This window comes from Haliaeetus albicilla, chromosome 5, assembly GCF_947461875.1.
Source record: "Haliaeetus albicilla chromosome 5, bHalAlb1.1, whole genome shotgun sequence".
Lineage (NCBI taxonomy): Eukaryota > Metazoa > Chordata > Aves > Accipitriformes > Accipitridae > Haliaeetus > Haliaeetus albicilla.
Genome location: NC_091487.1, coordinates 41,393,571 through 41,414,625, shown reverse-complemented (window position 1 = coordinate 41,414,625; position 21,055 = coordinate 41,393,571). Strand labels below are relative to the sequence as shown.

At 39.1% G+C, this 21,055-nt stretch overlaps 1 protein-coding gene across 3 annotated transcripts in view; it reads right to left on the bottom strand.

Annotated features, from left to right (window-relative positions):
• The window catches only part of ZNF106 (zinc finger protein 106), a 43,925-nt gene extending 23,520 nt beyond the window's left edge, over positions 1-20,405 (bottom strand). For 2 of the 3 annotated variants that reach the window (XM_069784368.1, XM_069784369.1), the window contains exons 1-5: positions 20,255-20,404; positions 11,625-11,710; positions 10,253-10,314; positions 4,541-4,738; positions 216-2,321 (exon numbers count right to left, since the gene is read on the bottom strand). In XM_069784368.1, the coding sequence (XP_069640469.1) occupies positions 216-2,321; positions 4,541-4,738; positions 10,253-10,314; positions 11,625-11,678 (2,420 nt within the window). In that variant the 5' untranslated portion in view covers positions 11,679-11,710; positions 20,255-20,404. Of the gene's footprint in view, positions 1-215; positions 2,322-4,540; positions 4,739-10,252; positions 10,315-11,624; positions 11,711-20,254 lie in introns of all 3 variants that reach the window. The other variant, XR_011324816.1, reaches the window with a different exon arrangement.
• Between the last annotated feature and the right edge of the window lie 650 nt (positions 20,406-21,055).

The window sequence follows — 21,055 nt, the reverse complement described above, 5'->3', positions numbered from 1 at the left end:
AGACTACTATCACTTATCTATGGATAGACATCCACAGCAGCAAGCAATCATAAAAACTCTAAGTTATTTGTATATGCAAAAGATCATGGTATAGCAAGCTTCATTCTGAAGCCTTAGTTTTAGGATTCTGTAATTCATTTCAGATTTGGAGAAAAACAACCCTCCCCCCTCAACACACACACAGAGAGGCATGGTTAGATCTGAAAGCTACCAACCTTGGTAAACCTTTGCCAAGTTCCTGTTTCTTCTTGGTTACCTGCTGGATGACTTGATCCCAGTTTACATTTCGCCGGGAAGCACTAAGAATCTGCCTGAGGGTGGGTTTAAGCCCTGACTCCTTCTCAATCTCACTTCTCCGATGGCCGCTCACATTCCGAATGCGCCGTGCATTATTGAGATTGGGCTCTGGAAGATGTGTCCCGGCTTTGCTCTTCAGACTAATATGTCGTGTCAGGTCTCTTTGCAGAGAGGCAGGGAGGCCAAGTTTGCTTAAATCAGGAAGAAGGAGGCCTAGTGACTGGCTTCCTCCTTTTTGCAGCTCATGCTCTGAAGGATTTTCAAAACCTTCCATTTCAAAGTGATCATGTGACTTGACACGCTCTTCATCCCCTTCTCCATCCTGTGAGGAGGTTTTCAAATCCACATGCAAATGGTCCTGACCACTTGACAGAGAAACTGTGGATTCCATCTGAAACGTAGAATCTTTTAGATCAGCAGAAGCAATACTTGAAGCAGCCAGCTTTTCATCATCTTCCTTTTCAGAGGTGGCAGGTTTACCTTCTGGAGTGTCACAAGGTAAACAAGAACTAACAGAAGAACCCAACTTTTCAGCTCTTGCTTCTGACTTCTCACTTCCCATTAAATCATCATCACTCACATCTTCTAATGAATCTAGTCTGAACTCATTCTTTGGTGATGCTTTCCCAGTTTCTTCCCTATTCTGGTCACCTGTATCCTTGCAAGAGCTTAGGGGAGCATTTTGCAAGGAATGGCTGGACTGAACATCTTTGGGGGTTTGTTCTGCTTCACTTAAGTTATTAACAGGCTCTCCAAGATTGCTACCAAGCACATCTTTGCTGCCTTTTAAGTTACCAGCACAAGCACCATGCAGCTTTGATGAATAAGAGGAGAAACTGTTTGTTTCCAAGTTCAGTGCATTCAAATGATTCTGCTCTTCGCCATTAGTTGAGGATAACAGAAGCTTGACATTTTTTAAGAGACTGTTTGTGTCTTGCTTTGGGGAAGATAATTTTTTATCTGTGATATTCAGAAGAGGGGATTTCAGTGATGGCATCCTATTACTTCTGCCATCATCTTTGTCAGGCTTTTCACCACTGGAACAGTCTTTCATTACCTTGCAAGAATCAAGGTGATCTGAGGTTACATTAGAAGGGGAAGATGCTTCCCGTTTTTTAAGTTTTGAAAGGCTAACATTGGCTTCACAAGTTTTTCCTTTCACTGATGAATCAGTAAGAGGTATAAATACAGAATCCATTTTATCTGAAGTTTTAGAAACATTATCTTCACACCGTGGTTGCTGCTCTGCAGCTTTCTGGGATGGGTAGGGAGTCCAGCGATATGTTTTATCTCTGGAAGGACTGCCACTTTTTCCACTGGCTCTTAAAGTTTTGCTTTCTGGTTGCTTCAACGTACCAAAATCCAATGCCCCCTCAGAAGGAAGATTATCACTAGTAAAATCAAGCAAGTCACTCTTATTTTTTCGATCTTTTCTGTATGGCAGAACATCAGTGTCTTTCTCCTGCCGCTGCCTTGCATATCTTTCCTTATTATATTTAATTGGCTCTACCGAATATGTATCTCCTGAGCTTCCAAAATTCCAGCCATTTGTACCATGAGGACTAGATTTCCAGTTTCCTCCATAACTCTTGGAATTCCAGCTAGAAAAATGACCTGTTCCTTCTGAGTGCCAAGTAGAATTTCTCTCCCTGGCACTGTGATGCCAATTTGATGTTCCTCCTCCTCCCCGTCCACTTGAATGCCAACCATTTCCAGAATTCCCATAGTTATGCCGATTTGAAGAGCTTCCTAAAACATTTTGGTGCCACACAGAGCGTCCCCTTGGGCCACCTGAATGTCTGTTTATATTAAGGTTCCTCTGAGAGTGTGAAAATTTGCCTTGTCTAGGACTAATATAATCATCCTTTTCCCACTTCCAGTCCCTTTGTGATGCATTATGATGATGCCACGATGACTGATCATAAGCTTCTCTTTCTTTATAAGTAGCTCTTTCTTCTCGCCTTCTCTGTGATCTCCTATCATCACATTCTAATTCTTGGTTTGCACAGCTTGATTCAGCTTGCCTACAAAACAATTGAGAATAACCTAAATTCTGATGCCATTCCACTGAAATCCAACAGTGCACAATCCTCATGCATTTTATTTTTTTTTTACCCAGAAAAAGAAACAGATAGCTTTTTTAGCTGCTTTACCGTTCAGGCTTCTGTAGTGTCTGACCTTCAAAACTAATGTTGTACCTTTATTTAAATACGATATTTCAAAATTGCTCTTACAAGAACAACTGATTTGGTGCAGGGACAGTTTAACAGACTAATTCTTAAATATTTCTGTTTAACTCAGAAGATAATATTCCTTTCTATTTACTAGTTATTGGACTAATAAGAAACAAATGAAAAATAAGCTTTTCTGTTGTATAATCTTTGTAATTTCAGTAATCTTGACAGATGAAAAATTCAATAGTAGTGAGATGATTATTTTTTCTGAAGACTATTCTGTTGGTGTTAGATGGCATAACTAAATTGAACTGATATAAAATAGAAGGAAAGTTAGGCTGAGAAAAGCAGTTATTCTACTCACTGGAGAAAAAAACCTGAGATCATACCTCAGTTTATAAAACTTAAGTTCAAAAACAGATATAAAATGTCCACAGAAGTTGTACCTCAGATACAAATATATTTTCTCTTGTTCTAACCAACAGACTGGAACAGTCCACAGCATGCAATGCTGAGTCTGTATGAGCCTCCCAGAAGCACTATCTACTGCCCTTTGGATAGTACTTGTGCTTGGCAACTTCCCATGAACACGTGGTAAATTATCACATGTACGTTTAAAGATAAATGCTACCAACAGCTATTCCCAGGGTAAGCAGTCTAAACATTCTAAGTATTTATTCTACCAAGTGACAAGTTTTTATTAGAACTTTTTCTAAAAACCTGATTACAGAAATGCTTCTTCCTGACATCACAGGAATACATTCATTCCAGATCCCTGGACAAGCAAGACAGGAAACTTTCACACTACTGCTCAAAAACAATTGATTTGAGTAAATGGAAAATTCATATTGTACCACCCTTTAAGTTTTCAACACATTCCAGTTTTGCTAAAAGATGCACAAATAATTACTCTCTAACAGGAAATGGTCTACTGCATAAGATGAAGTGAGCTCTAAGACAAGAATTCAAAGAAACAATGTCTAAGTGATACCGTAAGTTCTAGGAGCTGACTCAACTAGATTATGATCTAATGGAAACAATTTTGCTGTATTAGTAACTTAATCCATGTACTTTCTTTTTTTCGCCCTCCAAACCAGCATCCAGCAGAGAGAGATTTTCTAAGATTTTAGTTGCTTCAGAATAGCACTGTACTGACAGCATTACTCCTTTACCATAAAAACCAGGAAAAGTGACATTATTGCTACCTACATTGACCAATATGAAAACATGACCATCGTGCAGTACAGGGACACCCTTGTATGACAGAATGGTGTCAAAACCAAATAATCTCCACAGATTTATGCACTTGGAGATGCTAACTGAAACTTCTAGCCATGACAAGCAAGAGCTTCTTTCAAAAATCGTATGCCCCTTTAATACCATCACCATGCCATAAATTTATTCAAACAATATATTCCCAACTGGAACATCATATTGGCAATGCACACTTGCAGAGCCACATGGAAGATAAAAGGCAATACTTATTACTCTCTGCAGCCTTCTATTTCATAGTGAGCCATTAGAATTATGTTTAGCTAATGGTAAGCAGTAAGATAAAACAGGTAAGAAATTTCATTCAAGGATTATGGGATTTCAGTGTGACACTGACAGAACAATCCAATTCCTTTTAAAAATAGATTAAAAGTTTTATAACAAAGCACGCTCAGCAACAGCTTCTAAAAGGTCAGGTTCCTATAGACACCCCCCCACCCCAAACAATATTAGCACTACTGTCACATTTATTAAGCCTTTCAGTTAAATAGTATCAAATATTAAAACAAAAACATTAGGGCTCTCAGAACACAAGATTCCACACCGGGGACTGTTTTTAGCCATAATGGAAAATAGCTGCACTTCCTTACTAGTAGCAGATCAACAGAACATGAACATTCAGCAGAATAACATTTACACATTGAAACTACAATAGCCACATAGGTCTCTTGGATTGTTCTCATAACAAGTACACTGGCTACAGGCAGTTTACATTTCATGAGCATCTAAGCCTTAGGAGCGTATCCTAACTGTGTTAAAAGCAATTTTGTGACCTAAGAGAAGAAAGGAAAACTCACCGGTTCCGTTCCTTCCTTTGCTTGATTAGTTGAATGAGTTCTTTGTCAAGGTATTCTTCTTCTGCCTCTTCTTTCTCTTCCTCTTTTCTGTCATGGGCATGAACATTGTCTTTGTGCAGCTGGCTGGAGATGTGCTTGGCATATGCTGACAAACCCACCAGTGTCACCCTGCACACCCGGCATTCATGGTTGCTGTCCCTAGGAAGAGAGGCAGAGGGTGGACTTTCAACTCTGCCAACAGGCATGGCAGGTACCTCTGTTCTTACTTTGTTTCCTCTGAATGTGCTTGAGTTGAAGGCGACTAGGTTTTGCTCAGTATATTTAAGTTACTTGAATTCTCTGGCTTTTTTTTTTTTCAAGGTCTAGTTTTTTGATGGTCAGTTTTTAAAAGATTTTTTTCCAACAATCAAGAGGTAATAGACTTGGTAATAAAGCTGCGTTAACTGGGAGAAGGAGTTCTTCTTGAGTTGTTGTACTCAAAATCTTTTCAGAGGAAACATAGTGAGCGAGGAGGCAGAGTGGAAGGCTTCCAGAGCTAGCAGGAGCTGCTCTGAAGCCCATCCATGGTGCCAGCTGCACTGGGGAAGCCTGGTGACAGCTTCTACATTTAATCCTTGCCTTGAGCCTTCCCCCAGTGAAATTTAGAAAAGGGAGGAGGCAGTATATGGATACAGCCAATCCTGATACAACATAACCTAAACTGGGACAGCTGAGACTGCTGCCTGGAATCCAAAGACTTCACAGTGCAGCGAGTAATGGGAGAGTGTCTTCAGTTCAATGTACTTTATTTGGTTCAAGTGTGCATGAGGTCTGCTTTCTACTTTAGAGAACTTATCTTAAAAAATACAGAAATTATTTCAGCTGGAGGAAGTTGACAGCTGTGTCAGACAAATGGCTTTACTCGTGTTTCAGTGAATACTGGATTAAGGTTACAACATTTTTTTACTTTTTTTTTTTTTTAATAAAAGAAGTTCAGATTTCTAAAAATACCTTACTTGTTCTCCTGACAAATCTTTTCAATACTCCACTGTTAAGGAAATACGTTGTTAATAATAAACCTAAACAAGGAAAATATGTTTACCAGTTCAAAAAAGTCAGAAAAATACTTAATGAGAGTATAGTCCACTGCAAATAATTCAGTGGGACCAAGTTATGACTCACTGCCTGCCTCCACAACGCTTTCTTCAATTCTGCCATTTAATTCATAAAAGCAGATCTGCATATCCCCATGGTGCACTTGTGACTGAAGTGTTGTAATAGTAGCATTGTAATACCACCACACAGTTCATAACTGGGGTCAAAAAAATGGGATCCATAAAGGAAAAAGACAAACATGAAACCTTGGTTTTTTAGAGAAAAGTTAAAAATAAAATGAGAAAAAGATCAAAAGATGCACCTTCACTCAAGATACTAAGGCAATATCCTTATTGGAGTGGTTAATGGAGTGTCAGCAGCTATGTTTTATTTATCCTGGAAATCTGTGGTTTTCCTACTAACATAGTTGAGATATTTAACCAATGCAGTCATTCAGGCACAGCTAGAGAGCGTTTTATTTTAGACAGATTAATTCATAAAAATTATACTTTTTACATTTAATTATTTTGTATGTTGCAGCCTAATTTCAGATGAAACACTTGGATAAATTTCATTTACAAAGCCAGTAACTTACAAATTTAGTCTGTATTTTCCAGAGAGGGGTGTACTTCATTTTGCACACTTCACACTCACTAATAAATATTCAAAGCCCAGATACTATATATTGTACTTTGGTTATCTTTATTGGGTTAATGAGATAGCCCGAATACAACCAGTAAATTTTACTAATGCCATCGGAAGAATCCTCTCCACACTCATAAATGGCACAGCTATGCATTGCTACTAAAATTTTTAACTTAGGTCATCACACAAGGCAAACTGCAAATAGAAAGTTGTCTTCCTGTTGAAAAAGGTGTTCTTTTTACATAACGTTCCACTTCAATCATAAGGACATTTCAACAGGAAATGCACCTCGGTGGTACTAATTGTGTTTTAGAGAACAATCCAAATCTTTCACAAGACCCATGTTTCAATTCTTTCATAAAACTTTCATCATCCTCATTTATAGACTAACTAAATAAATGCAAAGTTTTACTTACTTTGGACAAAGCCAGTGAGTTAGCAGCTGGCCTAAGGACAAAGAACTTGTTTCTATCACTTCTAACTTGTGAGTTACTAATTACAAAGCTGTGCCTCTTGTACCAACTGACAGTCTGGAAAGAGAAGACTCAAGTGGGTAGTGACTAGACTTCTCCATCCTGCTCTTAATCTATATGAACCTAAATTAAAATCAACACTATTTTTTCTATATGAGCAACTGCTTTAATTGAAGATGAATTGGCTAGGAGTTCAGTTAGTTATACTTAAGAGAATTTAGATTTCCTTTGGTTCTTTCCTTCCCCTATCCCCATTTGTATCAGCCAGAACTGAACATACTCCACGACATACGTTGATCATGCCTACGCATTTCCCTACCACACAGGAACACCACACAATCTTAGTTGTTCAACAAGAAGGCCAAAAGCAGTTTGAAATAAACATGACAAAAGTTTTCTCTGTATGAAAACATCCAAGAGCTTTATTACTGGATGCATACTTCAAATGGCAGATTCAATGTTCCTCATACAAGCGCATTATTTCACTTCCAATTAAAAAAAACACAAAAAAACAAAACCCAAAACACTAAAGCTTTGTACTTGACATCCAATTATCCTTATATATCACATTGCATAAGACTTCAAGAAGAGAAGAGCCTTAAAATGTTTCAGAAAATTACTCTAGCTCTTGAGATTACTAAGTTAACTTTAAAAGGAGAAAAGTGTGAGCCAATGCATGCATTTCCTTTACTTCTTCCCTACAGGAAGTCTAAAAAATTACTTCAGGTAGGATGTTAAATTTGAAGGTAGTAATACTTCGAGTAGTATGATACTACACACTTTAATGGTATTATCCTGTTACACAACTAAACCACACTCATGAGGCTGTTGTTTGTGCTTCACATTTTCTACTTGGAGTACCTTTTGCTTTACAAGGCTGTAAGACTCCTAAAAGACTTCTACTAAACTTAAATGGGAAGAAGGAGAGGCGTGGGGTAAGAGAATAAGGTTGCTGCTGCAGAGTGAAAAATGAAGTTCATTATTCATTTTGAGAACAAATACCTTCCATGCATTCTTCTGAAAGAAGTAGTAAAGACAGTTACCTTAGTAATAGAAAATGTAATGATGATGAAAAATGTAATTTAATTTCAGTCTTATGGAAATGGAAAACCAAGAATTGTCAGATCACTTGCAAGCCACTGCAGACACAATATATAACTTCTAGAAGTTACTGTTACCTTCAAGAGTCATTAACTAACTAAGATGCCAAAATACATGACATTTTAAGCTGATCTCAGAATCATTGTCAGAAGAAAGTCCAGAACAGAAATGCTCTACAAGTTAGTTGACTAGAAGCCCTAAGTCAGCTTCTAGTGCAGAGGACATTCTGGTTTCTGAGCTACCCCTTCCCAGCTGCTCAGTAACAGAACAAATCCTTTTCACACTCAACAGGACAGATATCAAATAGCACGATGTGCTTGATCCCAGGCACATTTTCAGAATGTTCTTAGCTCCCAAGACCCAGCTGTATGGGGCACAGCAGAGAACACAAAATTATCTGGGGTTTTTTGGTTTTCTTTTCTTTTTAAGTAAGTATCTGAATTCAGAACAAAAGAAACCCAAGAAACATAGGGCTGAGCAAGGGATAGCAATGGCAGGAGAAAAGAAAAAAAAAAAAGAGGGTGTGGAATTTTTACGCCCTCTATCGTTACTACAAAGCGGTTTTGGGGGTTTTTTGGGGGTTTTTTTTGGTTTTTTTTAATGAAACAGCTTCCAAAAAGCTGCTTTCATACATTTTCTCAATGTGACACAAGAACAACTTTGTTAATCTGGACAACTTGAAGATTTTCTGAATCCCACTAAAACAAATTTAATTTCAAGACGGAAAGATTATTTAATTTTCTTTCCGATATATTTTAACATTTTGATAGTCCACACAACCCCTGCCTAAAGACAGGCTGGTGATGGAGATTCTGAAGATGGAAGTTCTTTTCCCAGTTTACAGCACTTCCCAGTGCTGTGAAGCTCCAGACAATTTAATCAAATATTAAATGGAAGTAGAAATTAGACAACAGAGGTTATTTACTGACAGTCAATATGCACTTCAAGGTAAGCAGTATCTTTTTACTTACTGTCCTGCAATAAGGGTTATTTTTTTATTTTAGAGAGAGAATTTGAAATGCTAGTGGATATAAGTGGGCATACACATATGCTACAGATTTTCTGGAAGTCTTAACCTAAAAACATTTTAAGGTGCTGATTTAGAGAAACTACAGCAACACTTAGCAATTATACACAACAGTAGTATAAAATACTATACAGCTGGCTCCAACAAATGTCTTCATCTGTGGCATGTATGTAATATAATCTTGTACTCCAAACGTGGACGCTGTTCTGCAGCTCTATGTATGCTTTTCACATAAGAAGTTACTGAAGAGAAATAACTTTCTAACTTCCTCTACTTTAGAAACATTATAAAACAAAACAGTTTAAGAGTTTTACTAGAATTCAACCTGGCACAACTTAAATACATTGGCATTAGTATCTATCACAGTACAGATCAGAGTTTTAATTTCACTCAGCCTTTCTTTAATAGTTAACTCCTTAAAAAAAGGGACTTGAGCCCTAACAGCTGCTCTCACCTTACACAAAACAACAGAATAAAAGCTACATGAATGAAAAGCTAGCATGCAAACACAAGTAGTCTACAGATTTTCTGCCCTGGATACAAGATGGATGTCCTGACAAAATGGATCTCCCACACCTCTAAGAGTTGAAAGAAGATCACTTTAGTCCTTTAAAAGATGTTTAAAAGAGATTTGCCACTTCCACATAAAATTTGTGCTGCAAAATGATTAAAAATTAGTTTGTAGATCATATACATAAGTGCAGACTATCTGATCCCTCTGGCTACCTCAACCTCAAACCCCATATACCTGAAAGCACTTTTAAGTGCACTCTGGTTACAACCTGATTCCATATTATCAGGATGATATTTGAACACCCCTTAACTCCCTCCTCCTGCTTCCAAAGGTTGCAAATAAAACCAAGGAAATCAGAAGGAAATCACCATCCACAATGGTTAGGTCCCTTAACCAAACAACTGGACCAGGGTGGCAGAGGACAAGGCAGCCACAAGTAGATGCAGACTTTACATCCAAGATAGCAGTCTTCTCAAAGTGGCTTAAAAGATCAACAATTGTTTCTACATCACTGAAAACTTCTAAAAAAACATTTTAAAAAGGAAAATACCAGTGGTCATAATTCTGTCAAAAGCAGAATTCTAGTGCTTCCAAGAAACCAAGCATGAAAATGCCAAGACTTAAAAAACATGTTTTTTAATTTTATTTCACTGCAGTCCAAGAAATACAGGAGAGCTTTCTTCCACATCGTTTGCCTCAAGTTTTTGACATTAAGAGAACATGTTCATTGCCAGCTTTATCACAAGGCATGCAACTAAGTGATGCATAAAAATAAATTGTGCAATTCAGCTTATATGGGAAATAGGACATGAGTTCTTCCAGAGAGTGACATATAAAATGCATAGAGAGGAATGATGCAAGATTGTTCTCATTCATACCTTCCCTTCAGGTTTTCAAGTTCTCTGTGATGAAGCATGCTTCTCATGTGTTCTTCCATCTCCTTCAACATGGGGAAAAAAGTAAAATTGGTCAAAACAAAACAAAATGGTGTATCATATGTGAAAAGCTCACTTTGGAGAACTCTCCTGCCTTGCAGGAAGGTGTACTCTACTCCTGTAGGGCTACAGCAGTTGCCATTCCCGCTTCTATGACCATGAAAGTACAAGCAGTCACACTCTCAGGAAGTCATATAATGTTACCTTTCCTGAGGAAGGACACACAGGAGTCATTAGAATTCAACAGAAGGGGGGCAGAATTCCAGGAGAAAGACAAACAGGAGTGCATGTAGCAAAGCTTATTACACTGATTTTTGACAAATTACTATTGATCATCATTTTTATTAAAAGTCTCATTGAGACTACTCTCCAGAATCACAGCACTTAAAACAGTTTTCCTGTGCAATCTGAGCAGACTCTCTGTATTTGTATTATGATACAGCTGTAATTTCATCATCACGCACTATTTTACTGTGCTAGATGCGCTTCAGAAACTGAGATGTACATAACATACCAGTTTGTTGTTTACAGCACCCTTGATCTGCAGTGCTGTTATAATTAATTGCTATTGAAAGAGAGCTGCTGGAAGAGAAAGCATGTTTGTAATTCAGTGAAAGGAAGCATTTCAGAAGATTTAACTTTCTCTGTGTTTAAGCCAAAGTGTTTGGAATTCTTCAAAGAACAGATACTAATCACTATCCTCTTTAGTCCTTGAAATCCCATCTGCAAAGGGAAAGAAACATCTTCAGGGTTGGACAGTTGTGTGAATTAATACATTGGCATTTGCAAGGTACCCATGTGGGTAAGCAATATATGAAGGTCCATTAAAAAACAGTCCGTTTCAATGCAGGCTTTGCATGATATGCAGTACACAGAAGGTACACACCAAATTGACACAGTAATGAAAACACATGCTGGGCTGCATAATTCCACATTGTCCTTCCATACAGAAACACAGACCTCCCAAAAGGAATTTTAAAAATTGTGTATTACAGTATACTTAACATACCATAATTTATAGCTAAATAAGTTTGAGCGCTTTTCACTTTAGTATCTTTATACAATATGAAAAACTCAGACCTCAATATTTTTAACATTCAGAATCAAGCATACTGCACAGGTCATTTCAAGAAAGATACTCTAAAGCACATGCAAATATATTATTTGATTTGTGATAGACCTAGATCAATATATTCCTGGTAGACGGAAAAACCCTCACACTTTGCACAATTTTAAAATTGAAGTATTACACACATTTCTTATTAGTATCTTCCTGTTGGTATCTACCAACAGCTGTAAAGCATTAATTATTTACCTTTTTTGAGCTGTACACAATGTGACATAATATGCATTTTCGTTCTCGAACCATGCTTATTACTCTGGAAAGATCTTATCCCATACCTGCAAATAAAAATAATTTTAAAAGAACCAACATTCAGGATTACTTTTTTTTTTTATTGATCTTTTTTAGTAAGGAAGTAAAAATAAGTTACTATTCATGAAAACACTTGTGCTGAGTTTCTTTAAGTTTCTTGTGCATGGTCAATATTCTTCAAAAAAGGTAAGGTAGTTTTGAATAGTCATCTAAAACAGCTATAATAAAAAGTAGCTTTCCCTTTCTTTCATTTTGCTCCTTGTCCTCCAAGACATGGCACTCATTCTACAAGCAAACAGAGATCTGTAGGAATCCTCTCAGCTACTCAAATCAGATTAACAGAACACTTTTCAACTAGGATGATGAGTGGAAGTTAAGGAACTAGGGACACCAAGCAGGGCAAACTCAGATCTTTATTTTGGTACACAGGGCAGCTCAAGGAAGATATTTAAGGACCTAGGAAAATGAAACGAAGGCTATTCATGACATCAAAGACCGTTAGTCTTCAAGGTTTATCAGTCCATTTATTCACCATAAAATAAAACCTAAAGTGATTTAAATTCAGTATTTTTCTCATTAACCTCCCTAAGAACTAGACATATGCATGTACTGAAACACTCAATTTAGACAGCATCTTGAGATACATTCTCTAACACCATGCTCTACATGGCACCTTATGTATTTGAACCATTAATAAAAGCTATTGATTTTCATTAATTAGTCCCAAGAGTACAATATTATTCAAAACTTTGCACCAGAAAATTAAACTTTTTAACACTGATCTACTTAAGGCTTGTATATATATGCAAATGAAAGCACCAGCAGGTCAAATTAAATGCCATATGTATTTTATCATAATGTTTAATTCATAAGGAGAGCAATCAAATTAGAGAGGTACGTAACAGTCTAGGTTATAATACAAAGACAGACATGTCTGCATAAGGAACAGGGTATAATCTTTGCCCTTTCTTTTAAGAGAAAGACACTAAAATGCAGAATGATCAAGCATTATAGTAATTTTTTATTGACTTCGCAGAGGCAGTTCCTCACCCTAAAGTGGAAAGAAATGTATCTTTTTACTACTAGGCATTTTTAGATCTCCACACAGAAAGACAAATCCTTCCAAGCTTTGCTATCTGACTTTAGTCAACTTCAGAGCTAACTTAGCTAATATCATCAAACTTAACCTACAAGAGCCCTTCAACAGCTCATCTCCACAGCTTACCCTACAAAGTTAATTCTAATTATTTACCATGAACCTTCTCTACCAGGGGCATCAAACCCTCTGACTAGAAGCTGTGAACAAAGGGCAAGAACTGGGTTTTTACGAAATCCAGGTTACCTAGAATTAAAGCAGCTCTGACATTCAGTGGTACTGTCCAACCGTAAACAAACAAAAATAAGCAAGTAAAACCACACCCACTCTCATTCCAAAATGTCCTTCTTTGATAAATAACTCTTTTCCTCCAGATTTGCATGTCCATTTACAGTTATGTATGCACCAGCATCTGTCCAGCTTAAAGGGGAAGGAACTGAGAGTTGCAATAGCCCTTTCACCTTTAGACAACAGAGAAAGCAGTTTCCTCCCTATAAAAATCCACATCATCATACCAACACAAACACACTTAAAACACAACAGGAGATTCAATCATCTTTTTCTGTTCCCTAACCAGCATTTCTAGGGTGCCATTCTTGATCTCACCGAAATACCTGATAGTGTTTAAATATGCATTCTCTAGCTTCATCACATGGGCACCTGATGTACTCGAATCATTAGTAAGAGCTATTTATTTTGACAAATCACCCCCAAGAAAGGTACAAGATCATTCAGAACTTTGTACCAGCCTAAGTCATAGAGAGTATGCATATAAATTCATATGATATCAGTGATGTGCATGCAAAAGCACCTGCTTTCATGGAAGGTCAGAACACAGAAATACCAAGTTTTGGAACAAATTACTTTGAAACCACATATAAAGAGTATAACTTGTTTTTAAATATATTTCAACTGAGACAGCAGTTAAGGAAAGTTTAAGCTAATATAAGTAGAGACAGAAAATGAGATATTTCAGCCTCATGGTTTTCCAGTAGGTTATTAGGTGAGTCTAGGAGCACATCATCAACATACTGTTTATACACAATCTGTGCAGCTGCAACAAATATAAAAGAATTATTCATGATTATAGACAAGTGACAAAGGTTTGGATGCCTACCCAATATAGGAAAGCTGTTTTAATGCTATTAATATGAAGTTACACCTGAAAAGCAAGGGCGCTAATCATTGCACCAATTTCAGATACTTCCTCTTGCATTAAAATATTCTGTACTCCCCCAACATTCTTCACCAGCACTACTTTGTAGTTTAGTGGAGTAATACCCTACATGTGCTCAGGCTCGTGTTCAAGATTACTAAAGTATTTACAGAATTAATTCAGCACAAGGGTGAAACTGCAGCATGGGACTTAAATCAGGAAAAGCAGCCCAGTGAAGTATGGTGACTTGCTGACACCAGTTAGCACGTAACATTAAAAAGCTTTCACAAATAGAGCTAACATCACACCTGTTTTGGCTAATTAAAACATATAGTAACTACACATGATTACAGGAAGAGTTTTAGGCTAACTGCCCAATCAACTGGGCATTACTTATGACAGTACTAAAAATACTAATGGACTTCAAATGCTATTGGATGTCACTATGAAAAGTGAAACTTTCACCTCAGCAGAGAGAAGCCCTTAGAGGCAAGGACTCAGCTGTAAAGAGATTCAGTAGATGCTACAGGGACTGGGAGAAGACAGACCCACGTTCTATTTCGAGATCACCTCTTGGCTTACTGTCTACATAGAGATAAACCACTTCCCTTCATCCTTAGCTTTCTCCCAAATTCTGCTATAAAACCCATGGCTCACTTTAATGAAGTACTTCAATTTCACTGTAAAAGAACTTTCATGAAGTACTTTGAAAAACATGATAAATTCAAGATATTCTCTCACTCACTATGCAACAGTGACAAGAAGCAGACAGCTTTTGAGCCATGTAGCCAGTGATGGCATTTCATCTCATCATACACTGTCTGTTCAATCACAAAACTTTCATACCGAGAAACTTCAGAAACAGAGCTTTCTCCACATAAATGCAGGCATATTTGAATTCCTAACAAAAGAAAAAAATCCCATACTTTAAACACCAAACAACCTTCAAGCTTTTATCAGATTTAACAGTTTGTGCTTCTGAAATCACCAACTGGCTGCATAGCATAGGAAATTACTTATGGAACTTTAATAGGAAAATGAGCTACTCTAAAAAATGAGCAAACTGCAAGCAAAGATAAGGTTTTGCCAAAAAGACCCCACCACCATATAGAAGAGAAACACGTCAACAGCAAAATGTAAAGCCTTCAAAACAAATGAGATAATACGGCAACTTTCTATTTTGAGAGAATATAACTATTCAGTGGGTGATTTTTTATTTGTTTGTTTTAAAGGGAAGGGATGCATTTTACAACTGTGTGGTGTAAATGCAACTTGCCCAAATCCTGCACCTGCCCAGAGCTTGGAAACACCACACAGTTTTAATTAACTTAAGCAAGTCTGCTACGGAGATTTTTGGAGAATACTTCTCACAAGTAAAAATAGTCTACAAAGAAAATAAGGCATTAGACTACTTCCTGCTACAACATCCATTTGTCCACAGTTATTCAACCTTACCGGATAACATACATTAAAAATGTACGTCAAGGTTAAATCTGCTACAGATCAGTGGCTGAACACTGACTATATAAAGCCACAAGTGCCATGGATTGGGGCGGGCAGCCCGGCATTCCAGCTGCCTAGAAATCCTCAGGAGGCCTCAGAGAGATCAGCAGCGCTGGCCTGTCTAAAGGCCTGCCTAAATGCTGCATGTCCCTACAGATAGGGGTGGAAACTCTACCCTTGACAAGAACGGGAGTCTAGAAGTTCACTGTGGCAGAATGCTCTGCAGCAACATGCTCCTCAGCTCCTCACAGGGATGTTGCTCCTCCTGCTTTAGCGACTTCTCTCCTGCAGCAACGCATTGCACATGTCCTAGTTGAGCTGTAGAACAGTAATACAGCTGCCACAGACATGAGAAAGGACAGGAGAGCAGAGAGGAAAGAAGCAACTCACCACAAAGTGCATTCATGAAATCTTTAGTTGTCTGATGGGAGGAAGTGGTGGACACAAAGTCACTTTGACTTGGACAGAAGCCTCTTGCTCAGAAGAATTAGGAAGGGAATTGTATTTAGGCCCTGGGAAACACTTAACCACTGCTAGGCTAGACCATATGTAGTTTGATGATCAGCACAATTTATTTTGCTAATCTGCCAAGAAGCCTGGTCTTTTCACAGGAAAACCTGGAGAACCCCACATAGGCCTTTGAAAGCTGTATCCAACCACCTATTTTGATAAACAAATGCTACAAAGCAGTTAACAATTGCTAATCTAACTAAATAATGATTTATTAAAGCCTAGTAATAGAGAGAGATTTTCTTAAGGAAAAATTTTATGACTATAAAACCACTTCCCTGTATTACACACTGCTCCAAACATCAAAGCCCTGTACCGCTGTTGAGAATGTTGTACAAAACAAGTAATTCATCATAGCAAGACAGAGACCTATGCTCAAATTTCATCACCTCCAGCAGAATTTTTGTGGAATAAAGTACCAATATTCAAAGACTCTCTCTCCTTCCCAGATTCATTGCCCTTGAGGCATCTGAAATCACTACGCATCCCCTTACAAGACCATAACTTTTACCAATTACCTTAACATTACTTCTGGGCATATGTGGGAGGCACTTTAACCTTCTATGATGCTGATCTTTGCAACCTAACCAGATCAACAGACAGGAATTTAAGGACTTCCTAAAGTTAAGTCATGACTAACAGCATTATTCTCATCTAGCACACTATCATGCACTGTACAAACTACTTTGTAGTCACAGGTGGATTTTGTTTTAACATGGCTAAGGAGATAACTATATTGCAGCCCAGTAGTTAAAATACTTGTACCAGAAGCAAGACTTTTAAGGTAAATTCCTCCCTGCTTTCCAAGATTTAACTTCATCCCCATGACAGACTGAGGGTACTCTAAACCCCTCAGCACTGAAGCAGCAACAATGCACAGCAAATGTTATAACTGGGCAGCTGAGTGCTCAACTGTTTTGACATTGAGCCAGCAGGAGAGAAGAGTTATTTCACAGATCAAAGTTCTTTAAGTTCCTGTTAAAAGCAATAAAGTTGACTCCACTAACTAGCCTAGAAGACATCTAACAGAAACTGTTTGCATGCTATCCCACGAGTACGGCTGGCTTTTTACAATATACAGGGAAGGTATACTGGAGATAAGGAGACTGCAGAGAAATACCTTAAACAGACCAGCACAGGCACAGGAACACCTGGCATAAACACAGAGTTTTCACTGATGTCTATTTTTATTTCAAGTAAATCTAAGAATGGAGTACAGACCAGAAGAATATATACACCCTAAGTCACAATCAAACTGCATCTTTCTAATTCACTACATATAAGCAATGCTAATAATTTCCTAATATCCAAACTAAGTTTTCCTTGCTGTAAACTGAGATGACAATTCCTCCTTAGTGAAAGTAAATTACTTACTGCTCTTACTTATGATAGCTTTTTACGCACTGGAAGATTCAGGGATATCCGCTGTCCTAATTGGAACGGAGAGCTCTTCAGCATCATGGCTGTATGCTGTCATTTATGACACTTAAAATCCATACACCTGGAAAGCTTCTGTTTTCCCCTACACTGCCTGTTCATTTTTAGACATATGCAAACTCTTTTTCTTCAGATGTTTTCCTCAAACACCACATTTCCTGAGCCTACTAAAATTGCCATTCCTCTTTCCAAATTGCCCACAACACTAAATGGAACATCCAAAACTGGACATAGTATTCCAACTAAGACCCCTATGAGCACCCTTTGGAGAAGGGAATTGTCTTTGTACCCCTACTACCATTAGAGCCTCCAATATAATTGATAATGATTGAGACAAAGTCTTATTAAGAAGCAACATAGTGATCCACAAGATGTGGGACAAATAACCTAACCAATTTAGATTTTTCTGTGACTTGCAAAAGAATTCACACTTATTCTTAGAACCTTGTTTTCAACAAACAGACCCTCATAAGAATAACAGAAATACCCACCACTTAATTTTACACATATTTCTGTAACATTTAGCTGTATCTTTTTTCTCCTTCCTAGGGTATTTAAGCTCATAATACCCTTCACAGGTATGCATACTATGTCTCTTTCACCAATTAGAAGTTAAGACCAGGGACTCAGAAGCCAAATCAAAACGGACTACTTTATACATCCCATCTATTGCATTCCACAGAAGCAGGTACCTGGCCTTCGCAAAATGACTCAGACTCCCTAAGAAAGATCTACATAGACACAAGAGAGCGTATAGGAGAGCATCCAGTCAGTCATTGAGCTTTTTCTATTCATACAGTCACTACAGAGTATGAAGAACCACTGGAGAGTGAGTTGAGGCACTCAAACCAAGGTAGTCAGGTCACTCTTCAGCATATGGAGCTTTGGTGCCAAGTAAGTTCAAGTTAAGGATCCCAAACATTAGCACAGCAGTCCTTAACAACCAGGCAATAGAAATACAAGGGTCTGCCTGAATTCCTACATCTCTGTAGCACAGTTTGTCCCAGGACTGAATATTAGCGGCTCCGACAACATGGGATCAAAATGTAAAATGATCTAGGACTAGATGAGAAAAATCTCTTATACTACAAATATGAAAAATATTTTTATAAAAACAAAGAAGTTATTGTAATGCATAGTATCCTCTTATTTTCCTATAACCGGCTTGAGTCAGATAATGTCTCAAATCTTATGACACCATCTGGTGGCAGAGTCCACAGAAGATGATTAACAGATGTTTAAAAATTTGATTCTGATGAAATTTAAATTTGATTCCCGATGTCTTATGAATTTTGTCTTTATGAGATAAAGTGGAAAAATTCAATGGAAAAATACCTTAATTTTACGTAGATGAGGTTCTCTACAAGTCTTAGTATCTCTTACACAATTTTAATACGTATTTATAGGACAGTGATTGCTGTTATTCTTTGTACTGGATATCACAGTCCTGCATAAATTAGATGCATTTAGCTGACATCTCTTCAAATGTGTGACATTTTTGGACATATAGACTAGAAGTTACCCAAAGTTTGGTCACAGCGACCAAATTGACTCAGTGTGTTTGCTTGTTCCAAATTGAAAACGCTAGAATACAGCACCTATTTAACAAATTTTACCTACAAAAATCAGTGGAACGTACGTGGTGGTGCAAATGCGGTTGCCTTGTACTGCCAGTTCAGTTGAACTCAAGCAAGTACTTAAAAAAAAAAAAAAGTAATACAGTTGCCTTTAATAGAAAGGACTTCAGAATAGGAATCTATTTTCCAAGGTAAGAAGTTACAAAGCCACATTGCACTGGCCCTTAGAACCTACAATATTCATTCCAAATATTGCAGTGCTAATGGGGAGATACTTTCAAACTTCAGCAAAACTATTAACAAAATTTTTGGAAGGCTTAAGTGGTTTTTTTTAGGCTAGGATCTATCAGTTCAGCAAAACAGTCAATTACTTTAACACAGTAATTGAGGTTAACTGTAAGAAATAGCAAATAACAAAAGAACAGAAATAACCAGCAGAGATATAGGAAAAGCAGCCCCAGCAACTCATGCTGAAAACAAAGTCCATCAAACCTCAATCCTCTTCTCTCTCAGGTCACACCTCAGAACTCACCTGTTCTACAAAGCTCTTTAAAGCTGCACTTCAGAAGGTAAAAAGGAAAATTTCCTCCTTGTATGAGACTATTGTTATCAAACCACTATCACTAAAATATATTGAAGTATAAACTTTAATCATCAATGCCATTTCTATCCAATGTTCATGAACTTTTCCAAGTTAAAGTTCATAAGCACCCCTGAACAGTTCTTAATATGTTTGCACATGAACTACGCTGCTTGCAGCGATGAACGATTACTTTTAAATACCTCACGTTTCATTGTACTATTAAGACACGTTTCACACTATCAGTCCCACTCCCTTCAGGTTACCAGACATTTATCATCACATTCATAGCTGCTTTCACTACGACACAGTTTTTTAGCTGTATGTTATGAGGAAGTTAACTAAGCAACCCTGTATCCAAAGCCACACTTCAACCCTGGAAAGGCTTCCAGCAGGTATGAAGAGACAGCACGACAGCTACACATCTGCAACAGAGAACCTGCTCTAACAAAGCTTGTATTTAACAGCACAACAAAGTTCAGGGATCACCGCAGCAATAAGGGATGCTCACAACGCAAAGCAACACGTATGCCCGCCCCAAGGCAAGGTGCCCGCTGCAGCCCCTCCAGGCCGGGCCAGGCCTGCCCCGCTCCCCTCCCTAGGCCGCCCCCTCCGTCAGAGCCAGAACCGGAGCCGGAGCCACCCCCCATCACCCCCGCTGCCGCCACAGAGCTCCCACAGCCCTCTGCTCCCCCTAACCCCGGTACTCACACATCACACCCCTCACCAGCCCAGCGGCCCGGAAACCCATCCCCCTGCCGGGACCGACCAGGCCCGGCCGCCGCCTGCCCCGGGGCCCGCCGCCCTCACAGCACCAGCGCCGGGCCGACCCCACAGAGACCCGCGGCGCACGGCGGGGCGGGGCAATCGCCCGGCACAGCCAATGCGCCGGCAGGAAGGCGGCCGCGCTGCGCGCCGGAAGGTGCGCCTGCGCCTCCGCGGTGCCTGCCGGGAAACGTAGTCCTCGCGGCCGGACACCTGGGCAGGGGCGAAATTCATCGCGAGGGCAGCGGCGCTTGCTGGCAGTTGGGGGCATTTACCTGCGGATAACGATAATAAACGTTATTATTGCCCGTAAACGTAGCGCCACGTGCTACTGCTCTAAAAAGCGGGCGCCGACGACCGCGGGTGCCCCAGCAGCCAGAAGCCGCCGACATTGTGCTGGGACAGCCCTGCCACGTCTGGGAAACCTGCCCCGAGAGCACTCTGAAAGACAGAAGGACAAGAGCTTGTGCTGCTTGTGCCCGGGCCGGGCAGCCTGCCATACGCTCTAGCCCAATGCGACTTTTTAAGAAGCCAAACCCCGCCAGGGCTCTGAGCATCCTGAGCGGGAGAGAAGGGAAACCAAGGCCCCGTTCTGGGATCACAGCGGTTTCACTGGAAGAGGGGCCTTGTACAGCCTCGAAGAGCCGCCTAAGCTGCTGCGGGCCTCCGTACTGTGAACGCTCCGAGCGGCACTCCCAGTTAGCAGCCTCACGGCAGGCACGGGATCCTAACGGCAGGCTGAGCAGG